The sequence below is a fragment of the Artemia franciscana genome, chromosome 8 (genome assembly GCF_032884065.1).
Source record: "Artemia franciscana chromosome 8, ASM3288406v1, whole genome shotgun sequence".
NCBI lineage: Eukaryota > Metazoa > Arthropoda > Branchiopoda > Anostraca > Artemiidae > Artemia > Artemia franciscana.
Window position 1 is genome coordinate 37082455 of NC_088870.1, and position 20830 is coordinate 37103284.

General features: G+C 35.0%; 1 protein-coding gene across 2 annotated transcripts in view; it reads right to left on the reverse strand.

Annotated features, from left to right (window-relative positions):
- The window catches only part of LOC136030373 (RING finger and SPRY domain-containing protein 1-like), a 227843-nt gene that overhangs the window by 197114 nt on the left and 9899 nt on the right, over positions 1 to 20830 (reverse strand). For both annotated transcript variants that reach the window (XM_065709295.1, XM_065709296.1), the window contains exon 2: positions 10868 to 11142. In XM_065709295.1, the coding sequence (XP_065565367.1) occupies positions 10868 to 11064 (197 nt within the window). In that variant the 5' untranslated portion in view covers positions 11065 to 11142. The remainder of the gene's footprint in view (positions 1 to 10867; positions 11143 to 20830) is intronic.

Genomic DNA, 20830 nt, shown 5'->3' on the forward strand with positions numbered 1-20830 from the left:
GGATCTTTCAGGGTTTCCACCACACGTGCTGCAACTAAAAATAGGCGTACCAATAATATTGTTAGGTAACATAAACCCACCAAAGCTTTTCAATGGCACGCGACTTGCCGTAAAAAAAAAAAAAAAAAAAAAAACAATGGAAAACGTAATAGAGGCCACAATCTTGACAGGGCCTTTTGAGGGTGAGGCTGTTCTTATTCCTCGCATTCCCATGATTCCAACAGCCTTTTCAATTTAAAAGATTGCAATTCCCAATTCGATTAGCATTTGCAATCACCATCAACAAAGCTCAAGCTCAATCATTAGAAAAATGTGGTATAAATCTAAATACTGACTGTTTTTCCCATGTACAATTGTACGTTACATGTTCGAGGGTCGGTAAACCTGACAATCTATTTATATGCAGCGTCAATTGGACAGCGAAGAATGTTGTATATTCGCAGGTTTTACGCAGTTAATTTGTATTGTATCTATCTATCTATCTATCTATATAAAAACGAGTTGTGTGTATGCATGTTTGTTTGTTTGTAAAAAGAGCGTTTGCATATGATGTCATTATAAGTACATAAGGCTTTGTATATCCACAGACAATGGGAAAGCCAAGAATGTTGTATATTCGCAAGTTTTACGTAGTTCAAAACACATATATATATCTATCTATATTCATAGGTGGTACACAGGGACACAACTACAATGGCGCATAACTAATATGGCACGTAACGACTTACGCGCGGGGGGGGAGCTTGGGGGCGCGAAGCGCCCCCATCAACTAGGTGTTGGGGTGGCACGAAGCGCCACCCCAACAGCTAGTATATATATATATATATATATATATATATATATATATATATATATATATATATATATATATATATATATATATATATATATATACATATATATATATGTATATATATATATATATATATATATATATATATATATATATATATATATATATATATATATATATATATATATATATCTATATATATAAAAATAAGTTGTCTGTGTGTGGATCTGTGTGTGGATCAGGTGACGTCATGTTTGTCCGCATATGACGTCTGAATTATTTCACACTAATACAAAAGAAGAAAAAAACTAAAAAAGGTAAAAACTACAAAAAAAACTAAAAAGAAAAAAAAACTAAAAAAGCTAAAAAACTAAAAAAAACTAAAAAAAGGTAAAAATCTAATAACTAAAAAAAACTGAAAAAAATAAAAAAAGGCAAAAACTACAAAAAAAATAAAAACTAATAAAAAAACTAAAAAAGCTAAAAAACTAAAAAAACTAAAAAAAACTAAAAAAAGGTAAAAAACTAAAAAAAACTAAAAACTAAAAAAGAAAAAAACTAAAAAAAAGGAAAAAACTGAAAAATAAAAGAGAAAAAGAAAACTAAAAAAATATGAATAAATATATATAAAAATAAGTTGTTTGTGGGTTATGTCTGTCTGTCTGTCTGTCGAGTGACGTCGTGTTTGTCCGCATATGACGTCTGAATTATTTCACACTAATACAAAAGAAGAAAAAAAACTAAAAAAGGTAAAAACTACAAAAAAAACTAAAAAGAAAAAAAACTAAAAAAGCTAAAAAACTAAAAAAAAACTAAAAAAAGGTAAAAAACTAAAAACTAAAAAAAACTGAAAAAACTAAAAAAAGGCAAAAACTAAAAAAAAACTAAAAACTAATAAAAAAACTAAAAAAGCTAAAAAACTAAAAAAACTAAAAAAACTAAAAAAAGGTAAAAAACAAAAAAAAACTAAAAACTAAAAAAGAAAAAACTAAAAAAAAGGAAAAAACTGAAAAATAAGAGAAAAAGAAAACTAAAAAAATATTAATAAATATAAAAAATATAAATATAAATATAATATAAATTAGCAATCAACAAAGCACCGAGACACAAATGACGACCGGGACACAGGGAGTATAAATGACGACCAGGACATAAGTAAAAAAAAAAACTAAAAAAAACTAAAAAAATGGTAAAAACTACAAAAAAACTAAAAACTAATAAAAAAACTAAAAAATCTAAAAATCTAAATAAACTAAAAAAGAAAAAAAAGAAAAAAGGAAAAAAATAAAGGAGAAAAACAAAACTAAAAAACGAATGTATATACAGACCGGGACACCGGGATACAAATGACGACCGGGACACAGGGAATATAAATGACGACCGGGACACAGGGACACAACTACAATGGGGACGCCGGGGGGCACAGGGGGATATAAATGACGACCGGGACACCGGGACACAAGGAATATAAATGACGCCCGGGACACTCAAAGAGAAATCACAGACTGGAACACCGGGACACAAATGACGACCGGGACACAGGGAATATAAATGACGACCGGGACACAGGGACATAACTACAAAGGGGACGCCGGGGTGCACAGGGGGATATATAAATGACGAAAAGAATGAAAATTTTGGCGAAAGTTAACTTTTTTTTTTTAATTTACTAATTTTAACGGAAAACACTAAAGAGTACAACTTTCTTTAGATGAAAATTAAGTCACTATTCCATAGTTACATTATTCTACCAGGTGTAGTCCGCGGCCCTCCTGTGCTATGGGGACAAGTTGGCAAAGAGCTAATTTCTCCAGACCGATAACAAAGTTTCCTCTATTTAATTTATAAATTCTAACGGAAAGCGCTAAAAGTACTACTTTCTTTATATATGCTGATAAACACTATTCCTAAGTTACATAGGTCTATGTGGCAACACCATGCTAGGTTAAATTTTTTTTTTACAAAATGCGAGTTTCACCAGAACAAGAATAAACGTCCAAGATCTTTTATTATTCCCAAAAGAGATTCAATGAGAAATCCTTTTAGAACTTGGCAACATCTTTAATAAGCCATATTAAAGAGACTTCTGTCTTTCCATAAAAGCTGTTGGAACATTCTTTATTAATAGAAATGCATTCCATTCATCCTAAGTATGCTTTTTTCTACCAAGAAATAAAGGGACTTGCCGTAAATGTGACGTAAATCACCTTGAACTTCGCTCCTTTGTTAAAGATAAAAACGGGGATTTATAATTAGCTTTATAACACTGGGTTATGTTCGTCAGCTTGAACCAACGATAGTCCATGAAAGAGGAGGAGGGAATATAAAGTGACAAGTTTTGAAATTAAACATGCGCTGAATCTTTTCTTTCTACTCTTTTTACGATTTTTACATTTGCTGGTTACCATTGTATTTTACTTATTTTTTTTTGCATATTTATATACGAGGTTTAGAAGGTCTTTGGCTTATATAAAAAGATATATATTTTAGAATTTAATTGCTCCTTGTACAGATAAGGAATACAGGAGGCTTAGGTGAAGTGAATTTTACCTATGCTGAATTGCTAGGAAGCCCCTCCCCCTAAAATACAGCAGCTTTAAATTTAAACGAGGTTTCAAACCCAACCTAGCCCCTAACCCCCTCCAAGAGACGTACGTATTTTTATACCGTCCTAGGGCCAACATATACCGTTGGTAGAAATGTGCTGCAGAGTAACTGACACAATTTTAGAAACACAAACACTACACGAATTACATTAAGATACATAAGAAATTATAACAAAAATCATAAGGATTTTGATAATCCTAGCAGGAATGGGGCAAACTGATCTCCCCTATCCTACCCAAGTGCCACAATGAGGGTTGAACATCTGGGATGAACCACGCTACCCAGAGATCAGTAATGCCGGCTTTTAAAAACTATTGCTAACTGCTTTCTTGGGCTACCGGGGTGTAAGATGGTAGTAAATTATTACCCGATACAATTTTGGTTATAGTAGTATAGCATAGTATATTTGACACACACAAAAAAACCGCAGGGCCGTGGCCACAAGAAAACATACAAGAAAAACAACAACAAAAAACATAAAAATACAATTAACAACATACAAATACAGTTAAAGTATTCAACTGAAACTTTTGCTCAAAACAATTAAAGCACAGAAAACGCATTAAAAAAAATAATGCAAAAAAAAACAAACAAATTCATTACACAGCAGTCTCATGAGTGGTTATACCTACACAAATAAACCACGCCAGATTCTTGATACTAGTAAGACACCTATTTCCCAGCAATTTTTCCACCCAAAGCTCATCCCCCCCCCGTCCACAACCAAAATTTCCTTTCTCAAAACTCTTAACCCTCCACATTTCGCCAAAAAATGAAATAAATTTTCCTCCCACTCTCCACAAATCGGGCAACTGTAAGGACCACTGTTCATTCTAAACCTTCCGAAATATCTTCTTCTATGCTATACTACACTATTACTATAAAACTCCCACTTTAGGATCTGTTCCATCAAGAGATGGGACACTTCTTTCTGATAAAGGTTACTGTATTTAACACTTGAAGGACCACTTCTACTCACTTCTAAATAATGCTAGCTCGTTTGTAGCTCTGCAGCAGCTATGTAGGTATGCAATATATTTTATTTCTTGGCAAAGGACAAGTTGCAACACAAAACAAAGTAAGTAAAATTAAACAGAAAAATATAAGGAATGACATGATAAATAGTAGAAACTGAGATTTTACAAACTTCCAGATCGACTTCGTTCCTTGAGAAGGCCCGAATAACACCCTAGCCCCTAATTCCAACAAATTTTACTCGTACCTGATCAGCCTTTCTGTTAATGCGGATGAAGAAAATGCGGTCCTTCTGTTGGACGCTGATGAGCATAATGTGGATCTTCCTCGAAGGAATCGAATGGAGCATGGACTCGCAACCTATAACTGTAGCTCATAGGCAGCTTTTTTGAAGGAATATCACTACCATCCCTAGTGATTAGGCTAAAGAGGTAGGATCAGATACAAACACTAAAAAGGCACAATAGCCAGCACAGAGCTTTTTACCTTCTAGGTTTGGTTATGGAATTGGATGTCTCCGTCTGGTAGATGCGCTCACAGCAAGCTATTGAGGGGGGCCACAATTTTGTTTGTAACAGAGTTAAACCATTTTTAGCATCCCAAAAGGCATAAAAAGGGCAGTAACTGTTACTTCTTTCTGGCTTTGGTTAAGAAGCGACAACCCCTTTTGATTAAAATCCTGATAGGTAGGCCTATTGCTTTACCATAGCATATAGGAGCCTTCGTCCCGTCATTATATTTATGCTTGGCTCCCAAAAGGCACATATAGGACAGTAGCTGATATGTTTTTGCCAAGTTCGGTTGAGATTCAATAACATCTCCGGATCAAGTACCAATGACAAGAATTTACAGATAACCCCTCCTTCTATAGAGGTCGGACGGGTTAGACCCAATAAATACTTATCGAAAAATTAGTGGTGAAATATACAATTCTGGTAAACAAGCCCTGATTACAGGATTTTAGCCCCCCTCCCTTAACCAATCCCTGTAGAGACAAGATTGGGAATAAACCTTAAAAAAAGCACAAAAAACATGAATGAAATCTGAACAAGAACTTGGTAATTCCCAAATAATTATGATTTAATCTGAGTACCTTTTCTGGTAAATACCTTGGTGAAAAGAATTCTGACTCACACAAAATATTTCTTGTATGTTACGGATCCCTTGGCTTAGGGAGTTGTAGTTTTAAGCTTCAAGCCGTTCAGAAAAAAGTCTTCTGGTCCCTTTTCAGGCTCTATTGTCGATGAAATAAATATTTTCTATTTTTATTGGGCAGAGGTTGTTGGGCAGAAAAAAGTTGTTTGGCTCATTTCTGGACCCCTTCCCCTGTCAAACACTTTCTAATCCTCCTGAACCAAGGAACGACCCCTTAAATTTTCAAGCCAATTGGATAGCTAAGATTACGCGAGCTTTACTTCTAATCCCTGTCTGTAAATAGTATACAATTTGCATAATTTTAGGGCTCTTGACCCTAAGGCTGTTTGGTTCGTTTCATGATTGGAGGCGCATTTATTGGAATTTCCGACTATTTTGAGAAAATGTCTGTCTGAAAATATTGATCCAATGGCAATTTGTGCGTGTGGGGGGGGGCGGTTTGTGAGGTAACATGGGTGTTTGGGGGGAACAAAGGACATGAAAGGGGGCTAGTTGTCATCCAATTACTTTCGATCCTTAGTAAAGGCAATAAAACTTTAAATGTTTAGTCGAAGTTAAATTTTCAGTCAAATTACTGACTTTCAAGTTTGTCCGACCCATCCTTCCAGAGAAATTGGGAGAGGAAAAAACATTGATTTGCGTTACAAGATCAACGTGAAGTATTGCCGTAACCTTTGTTTGATCGATTTCATCGGCACTACAGACGAAAGTATTTCGGGACCAACACCTTCATTTTCTCTCTTTGTCATTGATTAAATACCGTGACTTCCTACCCCTTAAGCTTCAAAAAACAGTTTGACTCAAGCAGTACTTTCTCCCCCTCCCCCCAAAAAATGCACAAACAAATTGATGACCAAAATTTTACTGGGAGGAGGAGGCTGTTAGAGGGTCTGAAAATGAATGTACGAAATAAATTCAAGTTGGTGGCATGCCCCTTCCCCCAAGAAAATGGGCTTGAAAACGGGCCAAAAATATTTTTTCAGATTGACTTAAAACTACTATTTCCTTGGGCCAAGGGGGCCCCGATGGACAACAAGAATGGAAAAAAATTGGTGTTCATGGAAATGGGACCAAAAAGAGCCACAAAAGATTTTTCCCGGTGTCTGGTAGTTATATCCACAAAATCCCGGAAAAAGGAACAAAACAAATTTTAGGTTAGGGATAGGTGCGTCCCGGAAAACAGGCAAAATTGTTTTCTCAATCGGTTTGAAAGTTTTAATACTTTTTTTTTTGTAAATGAGCTAGACGTAGCATAGTATAGGAATTAGGATAGTGTAGCATTATATGCATATTTCATTATGAATAAATCTTACCTTACGTGATTCATTAACACACTGGCAATTAAGGCCAAACAGAACTTAAAAAATATTTTTGCAACAAGAAGGTAAATTAAGATACTTCTTACTAAAGCTCGTGTACAGGATGCAGGTCAGGATCCAACGAAAACGAAATATTATGCCAATTTTTATTGCGTACATTGACAAAGGAGTGCGACAGGGTTGTGCCTTATCGCCTATTTTATTTAACTTTGTCATTGACCAGATCATGAAGACTCTTGACAAATAAAAAGGTGTGACAATCAGTCCAGCACTATCAATAACAGACCTTGATTACGCCGATGATGTGGATATCTTGGCTGAGTCGATAATAGAAGCACAGCTCATGATAGACGACATTGCTGCTAGATCCCTTGCTACAGGACTAAAGATCAGCCAATCGAAAACAAAATCGATGCGCACCTCTGGGCTAGATGAAACTCCAATCACATTGAATGGCATTCCAATCGAGGACGTCCAGAATTTCAAATATCTAGGCTCCCTAATAAATCCCAAGGGCGAAGCTCTAAGCGAAATACAAAGCCGCATCTCCGCAGCCTGGGCAGCATTCATCCAGCTTCGGAAGTGTCTCTGGTTACGAATGAAATCTCCCTTCGAACAAAGCTCCGGATATATAACGCTTTCGTCCTCTCTGTGCTTCTTTATGGTTGCGAAACGTGGCCCCTCAGAGCTGGGGAAGCTAATAACCTGAATGTCTTCCACCACAAGTGTCTTCGCTGTATTCTTAGCCTGCGTCTCCCTGACCGCGTCCCTAACGATGTCATCAGAAGAAGATGTGGTGATATACCACTTGTCTCTGATGTTGTCAAAGCGAGACGTCTACGATGGTTCGGGCATAGACTGCGCCGACCGGATGACTCGTTGAGCAAACAGTGCTTGAAATGCCAACCCCTTGCGCACTGGAAGAAAAAGCCTGGAGGAGAAAAAAAGACATGGTTATCAACAATTAGAGCCGACCTCGAGCCAATGAGAGGTTTCAAGAAGCACGGGCACCGATGGAATAGACAATGGATCCAGTTGATCGAGCCAATCGCACTTGAAAGAGAGCAATGGAGAGACACATGTCGACAAATTCTGGATGCCACGATGAGCCTGGACAAGGCTCGAACGTGACCCAAGTACAAGTACAAGTAAGTAAGTAACCCAATTTTTAGAGAAAAATAGTATTAATAAATTATTGCACAAAACTAAGAGTTCAACAATTTTTATGAAGCCACTTTTGATTTTATGACATGCGAGATTTTACCATAGATTAAACTAAAAAAAAACACGTGTTTCTGCTGAAAGTAAGCAGCAACATTAAAACTTAAAAGGAAAAGAGATTATTTCAGACATGAGAGAGGGCTGCCCTTTCCTCAACCCTCGCTCTTTACACTAAGGTCTTAAAATTATTTTAAAATAATTCTCATTCAAATTCGACGGCCCTTATGTTTGAGCAGTCTTTCTTCAAGAACTGTGACAAAAGTCAAATTGAAGCGCAATGAGCGAGGGTTGGGGGAAGGGCAGCTCCTCTCATATAATTTCTTTTCGCTTTGAGTTTAAATGTTGCTGCTTAGTTTAAGGAGAAAAACTTCGATTTTTTTTATTTAACTCCTGACAGTTTTTCAATTATACCATACAACTCCCTTTACCCCCTCCCCCTTCTTGTAAAATTTCCCCTGAAATCTTTTCCTGGAAACTTTATTCTCTGTGGAATATTCTCCGTGTTAACCTCCCCTCTCCCACCAAAATAAAAACTCCGTGTATTTCCAAACAACAAATACTATTTGTCAACAATGAACAAATCGCAAAACTTACAGCCCTTCTCCAGAGACTATGGAGGTTCAGGTCATCCCCAAAGGCATAGTTGTTAGACCTTTTAACTTAGCAGAATCATATACCTATTTCAAAATTATGATCGGATATCTTTGGGGAAATAGAGGCTAGTTGCAATCTAAAATTTTTGGTCACTTAAAAAGGGCACTAGAACTTTTTAATTTCGTTCGAGTGAGCCCTCTCTCGATGTTTTAGGATCACTGGTTGGATATGATCACCATTGGAAAAAAAAAAGATAAACCCACATCCATGGTCTTTGTTCTGGCAAAGAATACAGAATTCCATAATTTGTAGATAGGAGCTCGAAACCTCTACAGTAGGGTTCGCTGATATGCTAAATCTGAAAGTTAGATTTTCGTTAAGACTAATTGGCTTTAATTTCCCCCTTTTTCAAAACTCAGGCAAACTTCCTCAAGCTGTTAGTTTTTGACTGGTAACAATAACTTCATAAAATTTATATACTTGGAATCAACAGAAATAGTCGATTCTTTCGATGCATAAATTGTTGTGAGTATCTACTACTAGATCTAGTATCTAGAGTTTCTACTACTTGGCCTTAAAGTTACTAATTGGCCTAGTCGTTCCTTAATTACAGTTCATAACCACAAATTGTTTGAAAATTGCCAGTTACAAAACCTAATGTCAGGTATGAACGCAGAAAAGTATTTCCGTGAGAGTTTTGAGTTTGGCAAAATTCCCAAAAAAATAGGGCAATTGAATGGAAGAAAAACTTCGGGAGATATTGGAAGAAACTGAATATTCCATGAAGTTCCGGAATCAAACTATCTTCCAAAATAAAGTTTCGGACAATAAATGAGAATGTCCATATTTTACATGTTTAGTCTATAGATGCCATTTTTATAGATTTCGAACTCATCCTACGATCCTATCATATCCCAATCCTGAATAAATTATTTCTGGCTGTCTTTACTAAAATGAGAAAAAAATTCTGCCTTCCTCTTCTAAGCCTTTTTTTAAGAATAAAAAATAATCAGCACAGCTTCGATTCATTTGAAATTCCTCGCTTTCCCTTTTATTTAAACGATGAAGATAATTTTCCAATTTCAGTCTGAAAAGGAACAAGGACTAAAACCATTTTTTTCTCTTTGAACTAACACAGAGCTAGACAAATCAGATTTGCAAGTAAAGTAGCTTTTGCACCGTGCATGAACAAAATACATGGCAAAAAAAAATATACTAAAACTGACAAAATAAACTGGAATTAACGCAGTAGACTGAAATTCCGACACGAGAAAACCAAAACTGAAAAGTATAGAAAGAAGTAGCCTGGGATGATACAACAAATCTAAAAAGGAAATGGTTTTAGATGTTTCTGATGCTTGGAGTTGTAATTTAAACCCAAGTGCCATTTAAAGTTTTATCAAACTTTTATTGACTGTTGGAACACGTCAGATAGTTCTTAAGAGGATTTACTTTCAAGCAAACGATCCCTGCGAAGGAATGCAACGAAATTTAGATTTGCACGGTCATACATTCGTAAAAAAGTCAGAGGGTATCTCCAAAGGTGCAGGGTCTGAAAATAAAAGAATTGTGATTATTTTACTTAGAAGCAAGATGAAAATTTTCCCGTCAAGAACAGAGCTTGATGGGCTGGCAGCTACCTCTCCTCCCTCATAACACACTTTAATTTGTGCTCGTTTTAGTTTTGTTAGTTCTTCACGTATAAAAACATATTAATACTCAATGGGAAGGCTAATGACCAAAAGGTTAGGGAATTTTCAAAAAAGTAGAAATAATTACATCATTTTTTAAGCGATGTTAGAAAAATGGAGAAGGTTAAAAAAAATACAGAAATTCAATATAACGCATTGGATATGTGTTACTATTACTTTTTTACCTGTGATTATTGTTACTGCTTTATTGCTTGTACTACAAATGGAATTGGATATCTAAATTGTGGTGCAAATAACTACCACAAAGTTCAGATCAAGGCCGTATCCAGAATTTTTGTTCAGAGGAGGGGGGGAACAAAAACTTAAAAAAACAAACCAAAAATTCATTTATGTGCATTTTTGTTACGTTTTTAAGAGTCAGAAAAATATTTCGGGGGGAGGGGTTTCAAATCATCAATCCTCCCCCTGGATAGGCCCTTGGCTCAGATACACTTATTAACCGTTTAATTTTACAACACATCTTATTTACCGAACTGTTATTAAGCACTTACTGGTCTGACACTGTCTCAACCGTGTGAAGCTCTTCTAGAATGCATTTCTTCACAGAAGGATAGAGCTTCTTCATCTTGCGAACTTCTGATGGAGGCAATATATGGAGAAGTGAAAGTTCTTCTTTACTTCTTACCACAGGACTGTCTGGAGAAATCGCTGGACGGCTTTCTTCCACTTGAGAGCAACATTGACCCATCTCTATGTTGTTTCTAAGAACGTTTTGATTGGTTTCAAATTTGAAGTCTATATAATAACCTTCGGCATTGTTTTGTCCCTGAAATGGAAAATTTTCCATTGCAGTTAGAAGAGTACTCCAAACTCAAAATCATTTTTTCGTTCAAGGAAGCTAAATATAATAATAGTTACAGGTTAAACCTTAAAAGTGAGAGACTGGGGGATAGGAAAACTTTTAGGTCATATTTTCCGAATACCGCAAGCTGAATTCTTATCTCAACATTCTCCCTATTCTTAATATGTACGGGTAAGGTTATATGTAAAAAGTATTCAAACCAAAACTTGGATGTGTAGGGTATTGGCAAAACCAGACGCTCTGAATAAGATCTGATGGTAGAAAAGCGTTTCCAACGTGTCACACTCCCCCTACAACGTTTGTAGAAGTAGTACAAGAAAATCTGACTTGCTTCATAAAATTAAAGGTTGGAAAAAAAGGTAAGATCTTTCAGTGAAATCCAAACTTTAATAATAATAAAACAAATGTATTTTGGATATTTTTCCCAATTCTGATGGATAATACTGCATGATCAGGGGCACTCGCAGCTTTTGATTGCAATTAAGTACATGTAAAAATAACCACGGATCCACTCCTTCCACCTTTCTAAACTCTTTGGACAATGGCTTATCATTTGGGCGCAGTGGCATGGTTATTAACACTATTCCAGAATCTGCAAATTATGTTTCTTTCAAGGAAATGTGTCTCTAATGATTTTCCAGTACTTTAGAACTGCAACTTCCAGTTGACATATGAATTTGTTCTAAAATACTTTACAAACTTATAGAGCATATCCTCACCAAACCTAATAAGAAGGGGAAGTTTCATTAGCAAAACCGCGTCGAGTTCCATTAGCCTGTAAGATTTTGGGACAGGACGTTTTTTAGTAAAATGAGAGAGGAAAGTAGGCAGAAATATGAAAATCTGACCTTTCGAATCCAAGCTTGGGAACAAAATCATAGCACGAGCGTCTGAATTTACGTTCAAATAAAAATAAAAATATTAATCTAGTTACTATGCTATGTTAATCTATATCTTCTCAAAGATTAATAATTTCTCAATATTTTTAGATATTTTCTGCGTTATTTCAAGATTTTCGTACAATAAATCAAAACATGCACCTGAACTTTTATACTTTCACAGAAAAATAAAAATAAATTGTTTAGATTTTAGTGGAATTTTCTTTTCTTCAAAGAGTTCAAGAATTTTAAATCCATCCTTGAATGGCAAGTAACATATGAATAATCTATGGACTGACTATCTATCAATGGACTAGAATCCATCTCTTTTTTAAAGTATTTAAATATTAAATTGGTCTAAAACTTAGCAGAAATATAAAAGGAAACAATAACCTAGCCCTTTATGTTGTAATTTTGATCTATTAAACAAACATGTAAATAAATAAGCAGTAACGTATGTCTTGGGCTGTAAGGCTAAAACATTCAAACAGTTTTTCTCAAGAACAAAAATATACCTAATGAATCACACCGTAAAACCAAACTTTTTGGTTTTCTGGCACTATATTTGTGATGACAGATAGCAGGAGAATCGCACTTCGAATAATAAAACGTGTTTGGGTTGGCCTATATATAACACACTTCTACCTCTTTTATTTTAAGTCCTTCATTTAATATTAAGTTCTACTGAAACTTCAAAGTGAAATTTCAAACTGAGAGCCAAGTATAGGGCCAGATTTTAAACTTTGACGCTTCAAGGTTGATACGTTTTTGCCACTCCATTTTTGCGAAATTTTCTGGAAAATCCTCGAAAATTTGGGATAATGGAAGTACTGAACAGCGCAACTGATGAATTAGTAGTAACGAAAGAGAGAGATGATACCGAGCTCTTAGCTGCCATTCTAGGGAGAAATCTGACAGTGTTTAATTGGCCAAGGAATTTCAGTGTTGTTTTAAAATCACTTTTCTGTGGATAGGCATTGTGGTGGCGGAGTGCATCCGGCACTTTGACAATAAATCAGAGCAATCTTGTTTCTAAGAAGAAAAAAAATCACTTGATGATAACTTATCACCGAGGCATTGTGCGCCCCTAGGCCCGGGCCTATTGGTATTTCCTGGCCTGGCCAAGTACAAATCTTCCAAAATATACTAATCTCTTCTATTGAACTATTTATTTACTTATAAACACTATTGAAGTTATATCATAGTAAATTTACTTGGAAGAAAAAGCACCAACTAGCGGGTTATTGTAGCTTCACTGCGATCCGACACTAAGGTAAAGCGTTTCTACCCTTTATTGCAGATAACCTCTATCATTAGAGGTTGAATCATAGGGAAAGAGCGAATGACTTGTAAAAATTATTAGAGTTACTTCAATGAGAACATCAAAACAACTGACTTTGCTCTGATGTTCTCATTGAAGTAACTCTAATAGCTTCTTTTTAACCCTATTTACTTTTTAACCCTCCAAAAATGTAAATCTCAACATGATTATTTCAATGCGTTGATAGTCCTTTATCTAATGGATATTTTCTGTTTACCTGACGAACCTTCAAAATGCCCAATATTTTGCTGTGCGTTCACCAAGTTATGCCAAAATTATATATAAATCTAAGCAGCCTCCACTTAGAAGAATCAACAGTTCGCTTTGATAGGATATTCCTCTTAGGGGCACGTTGCAAAAGAATGATACACAACTTAGAGCAAAGCTGTTTCTCAAGTGCTTTTTCCCAGACGCTTATCATCTAGGTAATAATTAAGAGCAAGCGTTTTGGGTGTGTGTTTGTGCTGTCATCTTGACTTGCAACATTCCAAGTTGCAATTTTCATATTCTTTAAAATGATTATGTCTTCAGAAAAAGCGATGGTCCAAGAACCGGTACAGAACGGGGACTAACATATTTATCAAGTATACACGAAGCACATAAGCCGGCTAAAAACTGGACAGTAAGAAGTCCCTGGGACCTTCAGTTGAATGGGGGCTTCGTGCAATCCTTGGCCCATCTTGATCGCAGCATGGTTTTCCACGCTTGGCGATGCTCTTCTGTGTATAGCCATGTTCCCATGTTTAAAAGGCGGTATGTCTGACTTAGGTATCTTGTTATCAGAAAGATAAAGGGTATTATAGTACCAGTAATTATAATTTTAAAATGGTGAAATATTAGCTGAAATAAAACTACATTAGTATTGTGAACTGTCAAAGACAAAAATGGCTAAAACCAATAGTGACACATGACAAACAAGAAAAAAAAATCAAATAGTCGAGAAAATGAGGGTAATGTCAGCCAGAAAAAACAAAAAAGCGAAAATGATAAAGGCTGATATTTCGTCAGGGACTACTACCCAACCGTTTTCGGTGCTCAACAAAAAGAAGGAACATTAATCTTTTGGATTTATTGTAACTGAGCAGAAAGGACTGAATCAAACAAACTAAAAAACTAAGCCAGCATAAATGAAATACTATTCAGAAATTTGATTTGGCAAGAGTTCTCTGCTTAGTAATTAACTTAGTTTCTCTACTGACCTTATTTTTATAAAAAATGTGGTCAGACGATCTTAACTTAAACCTAGGATTCAAAGTTATTTGAATCCTTTAATTTTAAGTTATTGTAAATTGGGCTTATAGGAATATCTCCAGTATATCTACTTAAAGCAAGGTCTCTATTTATAGATTTTTTAAAATTTCAGTTGCCTTTTTGGGAAGTAATTTGCTTCAAATATTGAAGATGCCTCATCAAACACATGATCCGAATTTGCAACAATGTGGAGGGCCAAAGCATAATCAATATCCTCATTTTTATTTTAAATTTCGCATCTCAGAGAAATCTTGTATTAATAACGTCTTTTCTCCGGGAGCCAGTAATTACCCTTCCTCCTCCTCCTGGAAAAAACCCCTAGTTTACCCTTGGATAATTGCAGGAATTTCATAAGAAGGGAAATTGAATTATCTACTCTCCTGTTTAAGTCAGGGCAATCGTATTGCATTACCTATGCTAAAGACCCATAAGGGTTCAATGTATTAATATTTGTTTATTTATGTCTTCCCACAGGCACTTCTTGAGGAAGGGGTGGTCAAACAAGCTTAGAAGGGGATTAGTCAATTGAAAACCAAAACACTTATTCGTTCCTGAAATATTGCGGATACACGCTTTTGACAACCTGGAGGTCTCTAGTCTCTTTTGATTTGATTCAACACCCTCCCCAATATTCCCTGAAAGTTTCATCATTAACCCTTGGGCGTTCCTGAGATGTTACAGAAACGCCACTTTGACAGCCTGGATGCACATGGTGTTTTTTATTTAGGTCACCATCCCCCTCGAAATTCGCTGAGTTTCAAATTAATACTCTTAGCTGTTCCAGCGATACTAAATATGCACACTTTTGACAACCTGGATGCAGAAAGTGTCTTTTGATTTATTCCGACATCCCCCTCTACATTCGCCAAAGGTTTCAACTTAATATGCTTAGTAATTCCTGAGATTTTGCAGATACACCATTTTGACGACATGGAAGCACATGGTGTCTTCTGATTTAGTTCAACATGGCCTAGAAGTTTTAACTTAACATTCTTAGCTGTTCCTGAGATATTGCATATACGCCCTTTTGACAAACTGTACGTGCATATTGTCTTTTGATTTAGTTCAGTGTTCCCTAAATATTTCAACTTGATACCTTTAGCTGTATCAAGACAATGGGCAACTTGTATAATTTACATACCTTGCCACAGGGCTCCCCCCTGGAGGGATATTTTTTTTTTTTGATTTTTGGACTATAGAGACAAAACAGCTGTCTTGATGATCAGATATCCTTCACGGTTAAGGGAGACAATAGCTAAAGAAGGGCTGGTAGCTGGTTGCCCTCCAATCACAATCGATTCAAAACCACTAAAACCTTTAATTTCTGGTTGATTTAGATTTTTCTGCAGTTTCTACGACTACTCCTTCTGTACAAAGTGACCAGATCAAAAAAAATATATATGTAATAATAAATAACACGCTGAAGCCATATTGTTCCTTACTTAAGCAGTGCTAGAGCACAATGGGAAATTCTAATAAACACTAACGAAACGCTGACAAAACATTCAACTGTCTGTCAAAAAACTTTACCACATAGATCTTCCTGCTATATAGACATCCAGTATTCCATCAGTAAATCTTCATACAAGTCTCTACATCCTTATCAGCATTAACACCCTTAACATGTCTCGCAAACAGGCCTTATTGAGGTTTCCCAGGAGTTACATTTTCAGAATAGCTATCAAATAATCTTCTTTCTCATATTCTATTAATTTCTAATCCTAGTATTGCTTCAATTTCAGTCAAGGAAATCAGAATGAAATGGAAAAAAAGAAACAGGATTTCCAATTTCCCTCGGAAATCTCGGAGTAATCCTCACCAATACCAGTTTTAGAATCAATTCCTATTTTAATTAAACAAAGGAAAACAAGTTTTTTCCAATGAAATTAAAAAGTGGCGTTCAGGCTTAAAACGAAGCAACCTATTGTATGAGGGGTGCAGCCACACCGCTCACCCTCCACTCTTTTCATCAAAGTTTGACAAATACTTCCTGAGGCTTTTTAAAATGCAAGAAATAGATCCAGATGGTATTACAGGCATTTCATTTAATCACCTTTCAAAAGTTTGGAGCTGGAAATTAAAAACGAAGCGTTCTAAAGAGGGAAGGGAGGAGGTGAAACTCCGCTTAAATAAAGGATAACTTATGATTTTTATAATTCTTTTTGTAGCTCTCCCCTTTCATTTGAAAAAGCTTTTATTCAGAATAGAAAAAAAAACTTCTATTCTGAATATAACTCTTGAATATTATAACTCATGAAAGAATGAAAATACCAGATGCAGGAAACGATAAATCTTAAGCTTCCCACTCATCACTAGAGAGGGAGGTAAGAGATCCAGACCCCCCTCCCAATTGGTAGTTACAACAGTAAAAACAAGCATACCAATTAGACGATTCATTTACAAGGAATGCCACTTCGCAAGGGTCATGGAGATATGATCCAAAAATTAGAAATTGTGGATACGCAAGCAGTCATTTTTCAGATTTCATTCCTTCCATTGTTTTCAAAATTATTAGAAAAAGTTGAAAAAGAGCTTAACTGAGCCTTTTGCTCTGAATCTTTAAAATGGTTAAATCTATCAAGTCTATTTTATTTCCAATATCTTATTTGTTGTTCTTGACATGCTTTGATTTTGGATATTTCCAAAATGAATTATTTGTCCCTTTTTTGTTAGTCGAAATAATTAAAAAATTCAAACTTTTAATGATATGCATTTATTGACTGTTTCTAAAAGGCCACAGAGATTCTTCTTAAAATAAATGGTATTAAATACCACATAGTGTGGAAATTCTTTTCCAAGTCATGTTGGCATGAAATGCTAAGTAATACAATTTGCACCAATAAAAGCTTTTGTGTACAGAATAACAACTTGTCAAATCTTTTGCCCTATCGTAGTTGCTCTAGTTTGCACAGTTGAGCTCAATCAGACCACGCATTGATCTTTATATGGGGTTCTTTTATTTTAACAAAAGAAGCTGATTCCTTTTCTATCATACGTTTTTTAAAGTTATCCATCCTACAGGTCAGACCAAAGTGAGCTGTTCAGTCGGTTATTCTCTAAATTTTCTGAAAACAGTCCTCCTCTACTCCTCTGCAGCAGATTTTGGCATACTGCGGGCTTAACTAGGCTGTCGCTAATTAGCCAACTCTTGGTCCATGAAGTTCTTAATTCGTTAAATATTTTATTGTGAAATTTTGTACCTGTGTTCAAAAAAGGGATCTTCAACCAATTAGGTGTGCAAGAACCTTATCAATCTACGAAAATTAACCAAACATAGAAACACAATTAAGAAGCACAGGAATGCTATTTTTGGAAACCTGGTTTGTACAATTTTCCTAGTGTTTGTCCTGGGCAGCCAACAGAAGACTTAAGACATATATATATATATATATATATATATATATATATATATATATATATATATATATATATATATATATATATATATATATATATATATATATATATATATATATATATATATATATATATATATATATATATATATATATATATGGCAAGAATAATTTGCTGATATCAAACTGTCAACAAAGAAAGGAGATTATTCTGGAAGATTATCCATGGATTCAGGTATAATAATGTAGTTTAATATGGTCACCCAGATCCTGTAGCCTACTTCACTTATGGCTAATCGTGCCTGGAAAGAAAAAGTTAAAAGGCAATGAATTTGTCCAAAAACCCTTAGAAGCTAAAAGAAGTCTGATCTAAGGTTGAGGTGCTAGTTTTCAGAAAATGGGGTTTTCTTCTGCAAACCAAACATTATTAAACCAAAAGAAACAGTATTCTGATCTTCTATATTTTAGCTAAAAGCAATCAACTGACCCAATTAAGCCTTTTCATGTTGGGACTTAGTCAAAAAGCAGGTTTGCAAAGGGTTTCCCAACCTAATTTGGAAAATTAACATTAGACAAACACAGGTAAGCCATTACTACTAAATATTTAAGGTGGAATTGCACAGCTGTTTTTCAAAATTAAACTAACAGGCCCAATTTCTATAACCAGCCAAAAACGCTTAATAAAAATTTTGAATTTTGGAACCTTGACTTTCAGGGACTTGGGGAATCATTTTTTTTGGAAAATGGGAAAATTAGGCAAAATACGAGAAACTTAAGGGATAGTGAAAGAACTGCGTGTTACGAAAGAACAAAAAGATTGCCATATACCAAAGTATTACTGTCTCAGGAGCATCTATAGAACTTTCATATTGTTTGTTTGGTTAGGCTGATATAGTACAGGGAACTCACTCAATTATTTGTAAAATAATGTTGTTACTGTGCTGCCAAATGCTGTTGGAGACTGTGTCATTATAGCAGACTAGCAGTAGAGTCTGCCAGACGAAAGGTATATGAAAGATAACAGTAGCCTATACTGTTTTGTGAACATTAGAGATAAACTATTTCCTGAAGAAAAAAAAATGGAAGGGCTTAACTGCTAATAATAATGAAAAAGACGAAAGTAATTATACAAGTAAATCATTATTATTTTAACACTTTAAAGATAATTTGACAAGTAACTCCCACTCCTGAATGTCTATAGGATACTCATCTTCAAGCTGAGACTGAGATCTAGGTGAAAATCCAAGTCGTGTTTGAAGAAATCCCAACTTCTATTAATAAGTGACAGTTTATTATTAGGATATACAAAATAGAGGTAAAATAACCCTATTTAAAAGATAAGGAAGACAAGGAAATTCAGTCTTGTGAGAGGCCAGGCTCGTAAAAAAAGAAAAAAGAAACAGATATTTCAGTCTTACCCTGTTGTTGTGCCAGCAAGTAGAGGTATAGATAAAAAAAAATCAGAGCCGTATTGATCTTGTATTCTGGTTGCTGAGGTAGTACAAGCATCTTATATGGTTTAACACCTTGGGTGTTTTTATGCATAAAAATCAAATATATTTTCACCAGGTACAGACATAGCCAATTATGCAAGTAGATCTTAGAGGTCCTCAGTTGCAAAACTGAAAAGTTGCAAAACTCAAATGCAAAACTGCATTTATCAGCAGCACATCATTCTTCATCTGTAAAAAAAAGTCTCCCACCCTGAAGTTTTATTACATCACTATTACCAGTTTATTGTTCTTAGTTTTATTTGGTATGCAATCGCCCAGAGAAATACCTGGCACTATTTTTATAAAGTTCTTCTAGATCTATCTAGAATAGCTCCCATAGCTCCTGAAGCATCCTCATTACAGACCTACACTTAACTACAGTCATTACCATGGTTTTAAGCATCATAATCGTATTTTGATAAAACAACTTTAATGCTACTTATTTCTAGCCTACTTTTTGAAGCTCCTCTAAAATGAGTAGTAAAATCTTACTTATCTCATTCCTAAAAGCACATTGCTTTATTCTACCACCAGTTCCCTAATGAGGCAAAATATCTTACAAATATTCCTACTATATTTTATAATAGCTTGAGTCTGTTCTTCTTTATTATTTTATGAAAATGGTAATCAATTGGTTCGAACAGTAGGGTTGTTCTATTATAAAATGCAGTAGCCATACAATTCTCTATTAATGGGAGATGCGTAAAATGAATAAATGAGTGTTTAAAAATTAAATAATTAAGTACTTATGATTGTTTCAATTTGTTTTTTCGGAATTTTTATTGGATATCCCTCTTCAAATATATCCCTCTCCTTAATCTTCACCCTTAGTTTTACAGCTGAGCTGATCTTGGTAATTTTTTTGTCTCTCGATTAGTTTGTTAGCTAAAGGATTAACATATTACTGGGTGTACCTTTTACTATTCTTTCTAAAGACATTAATTGTAATTTTTTTAATTTGCTCCATGTCAATGAGGATAAAAATTTATCACTGATTTAGGGTCTATTAAGGCATTGTAAAAAGTCTCCTGGGATACCTAGTTGGTAATAGTGACCACAAGGTAAATATGGCCAGGGCTGCAGCTAGGGTTTTCAGTTTAGAGGGGAGGTATAAAGAATGTGCCAACAAAATTGTCAAGTGGTCCAACAAATGCAGACCCATAAGCTAAATTAAGAATATATCAAACTTACCAGACTTACACTGATTTATTACAGAATTCTAATACACAAAAACAAACTGATTACAAATAAATAAATTTTAAGGATGGACATGCCTTTGTTTCTTTAATTTCCACAGATCAACAAGTACTGATGTTTCCAACTCAACAGATATGTCTATTTTCTTGTAGAGGA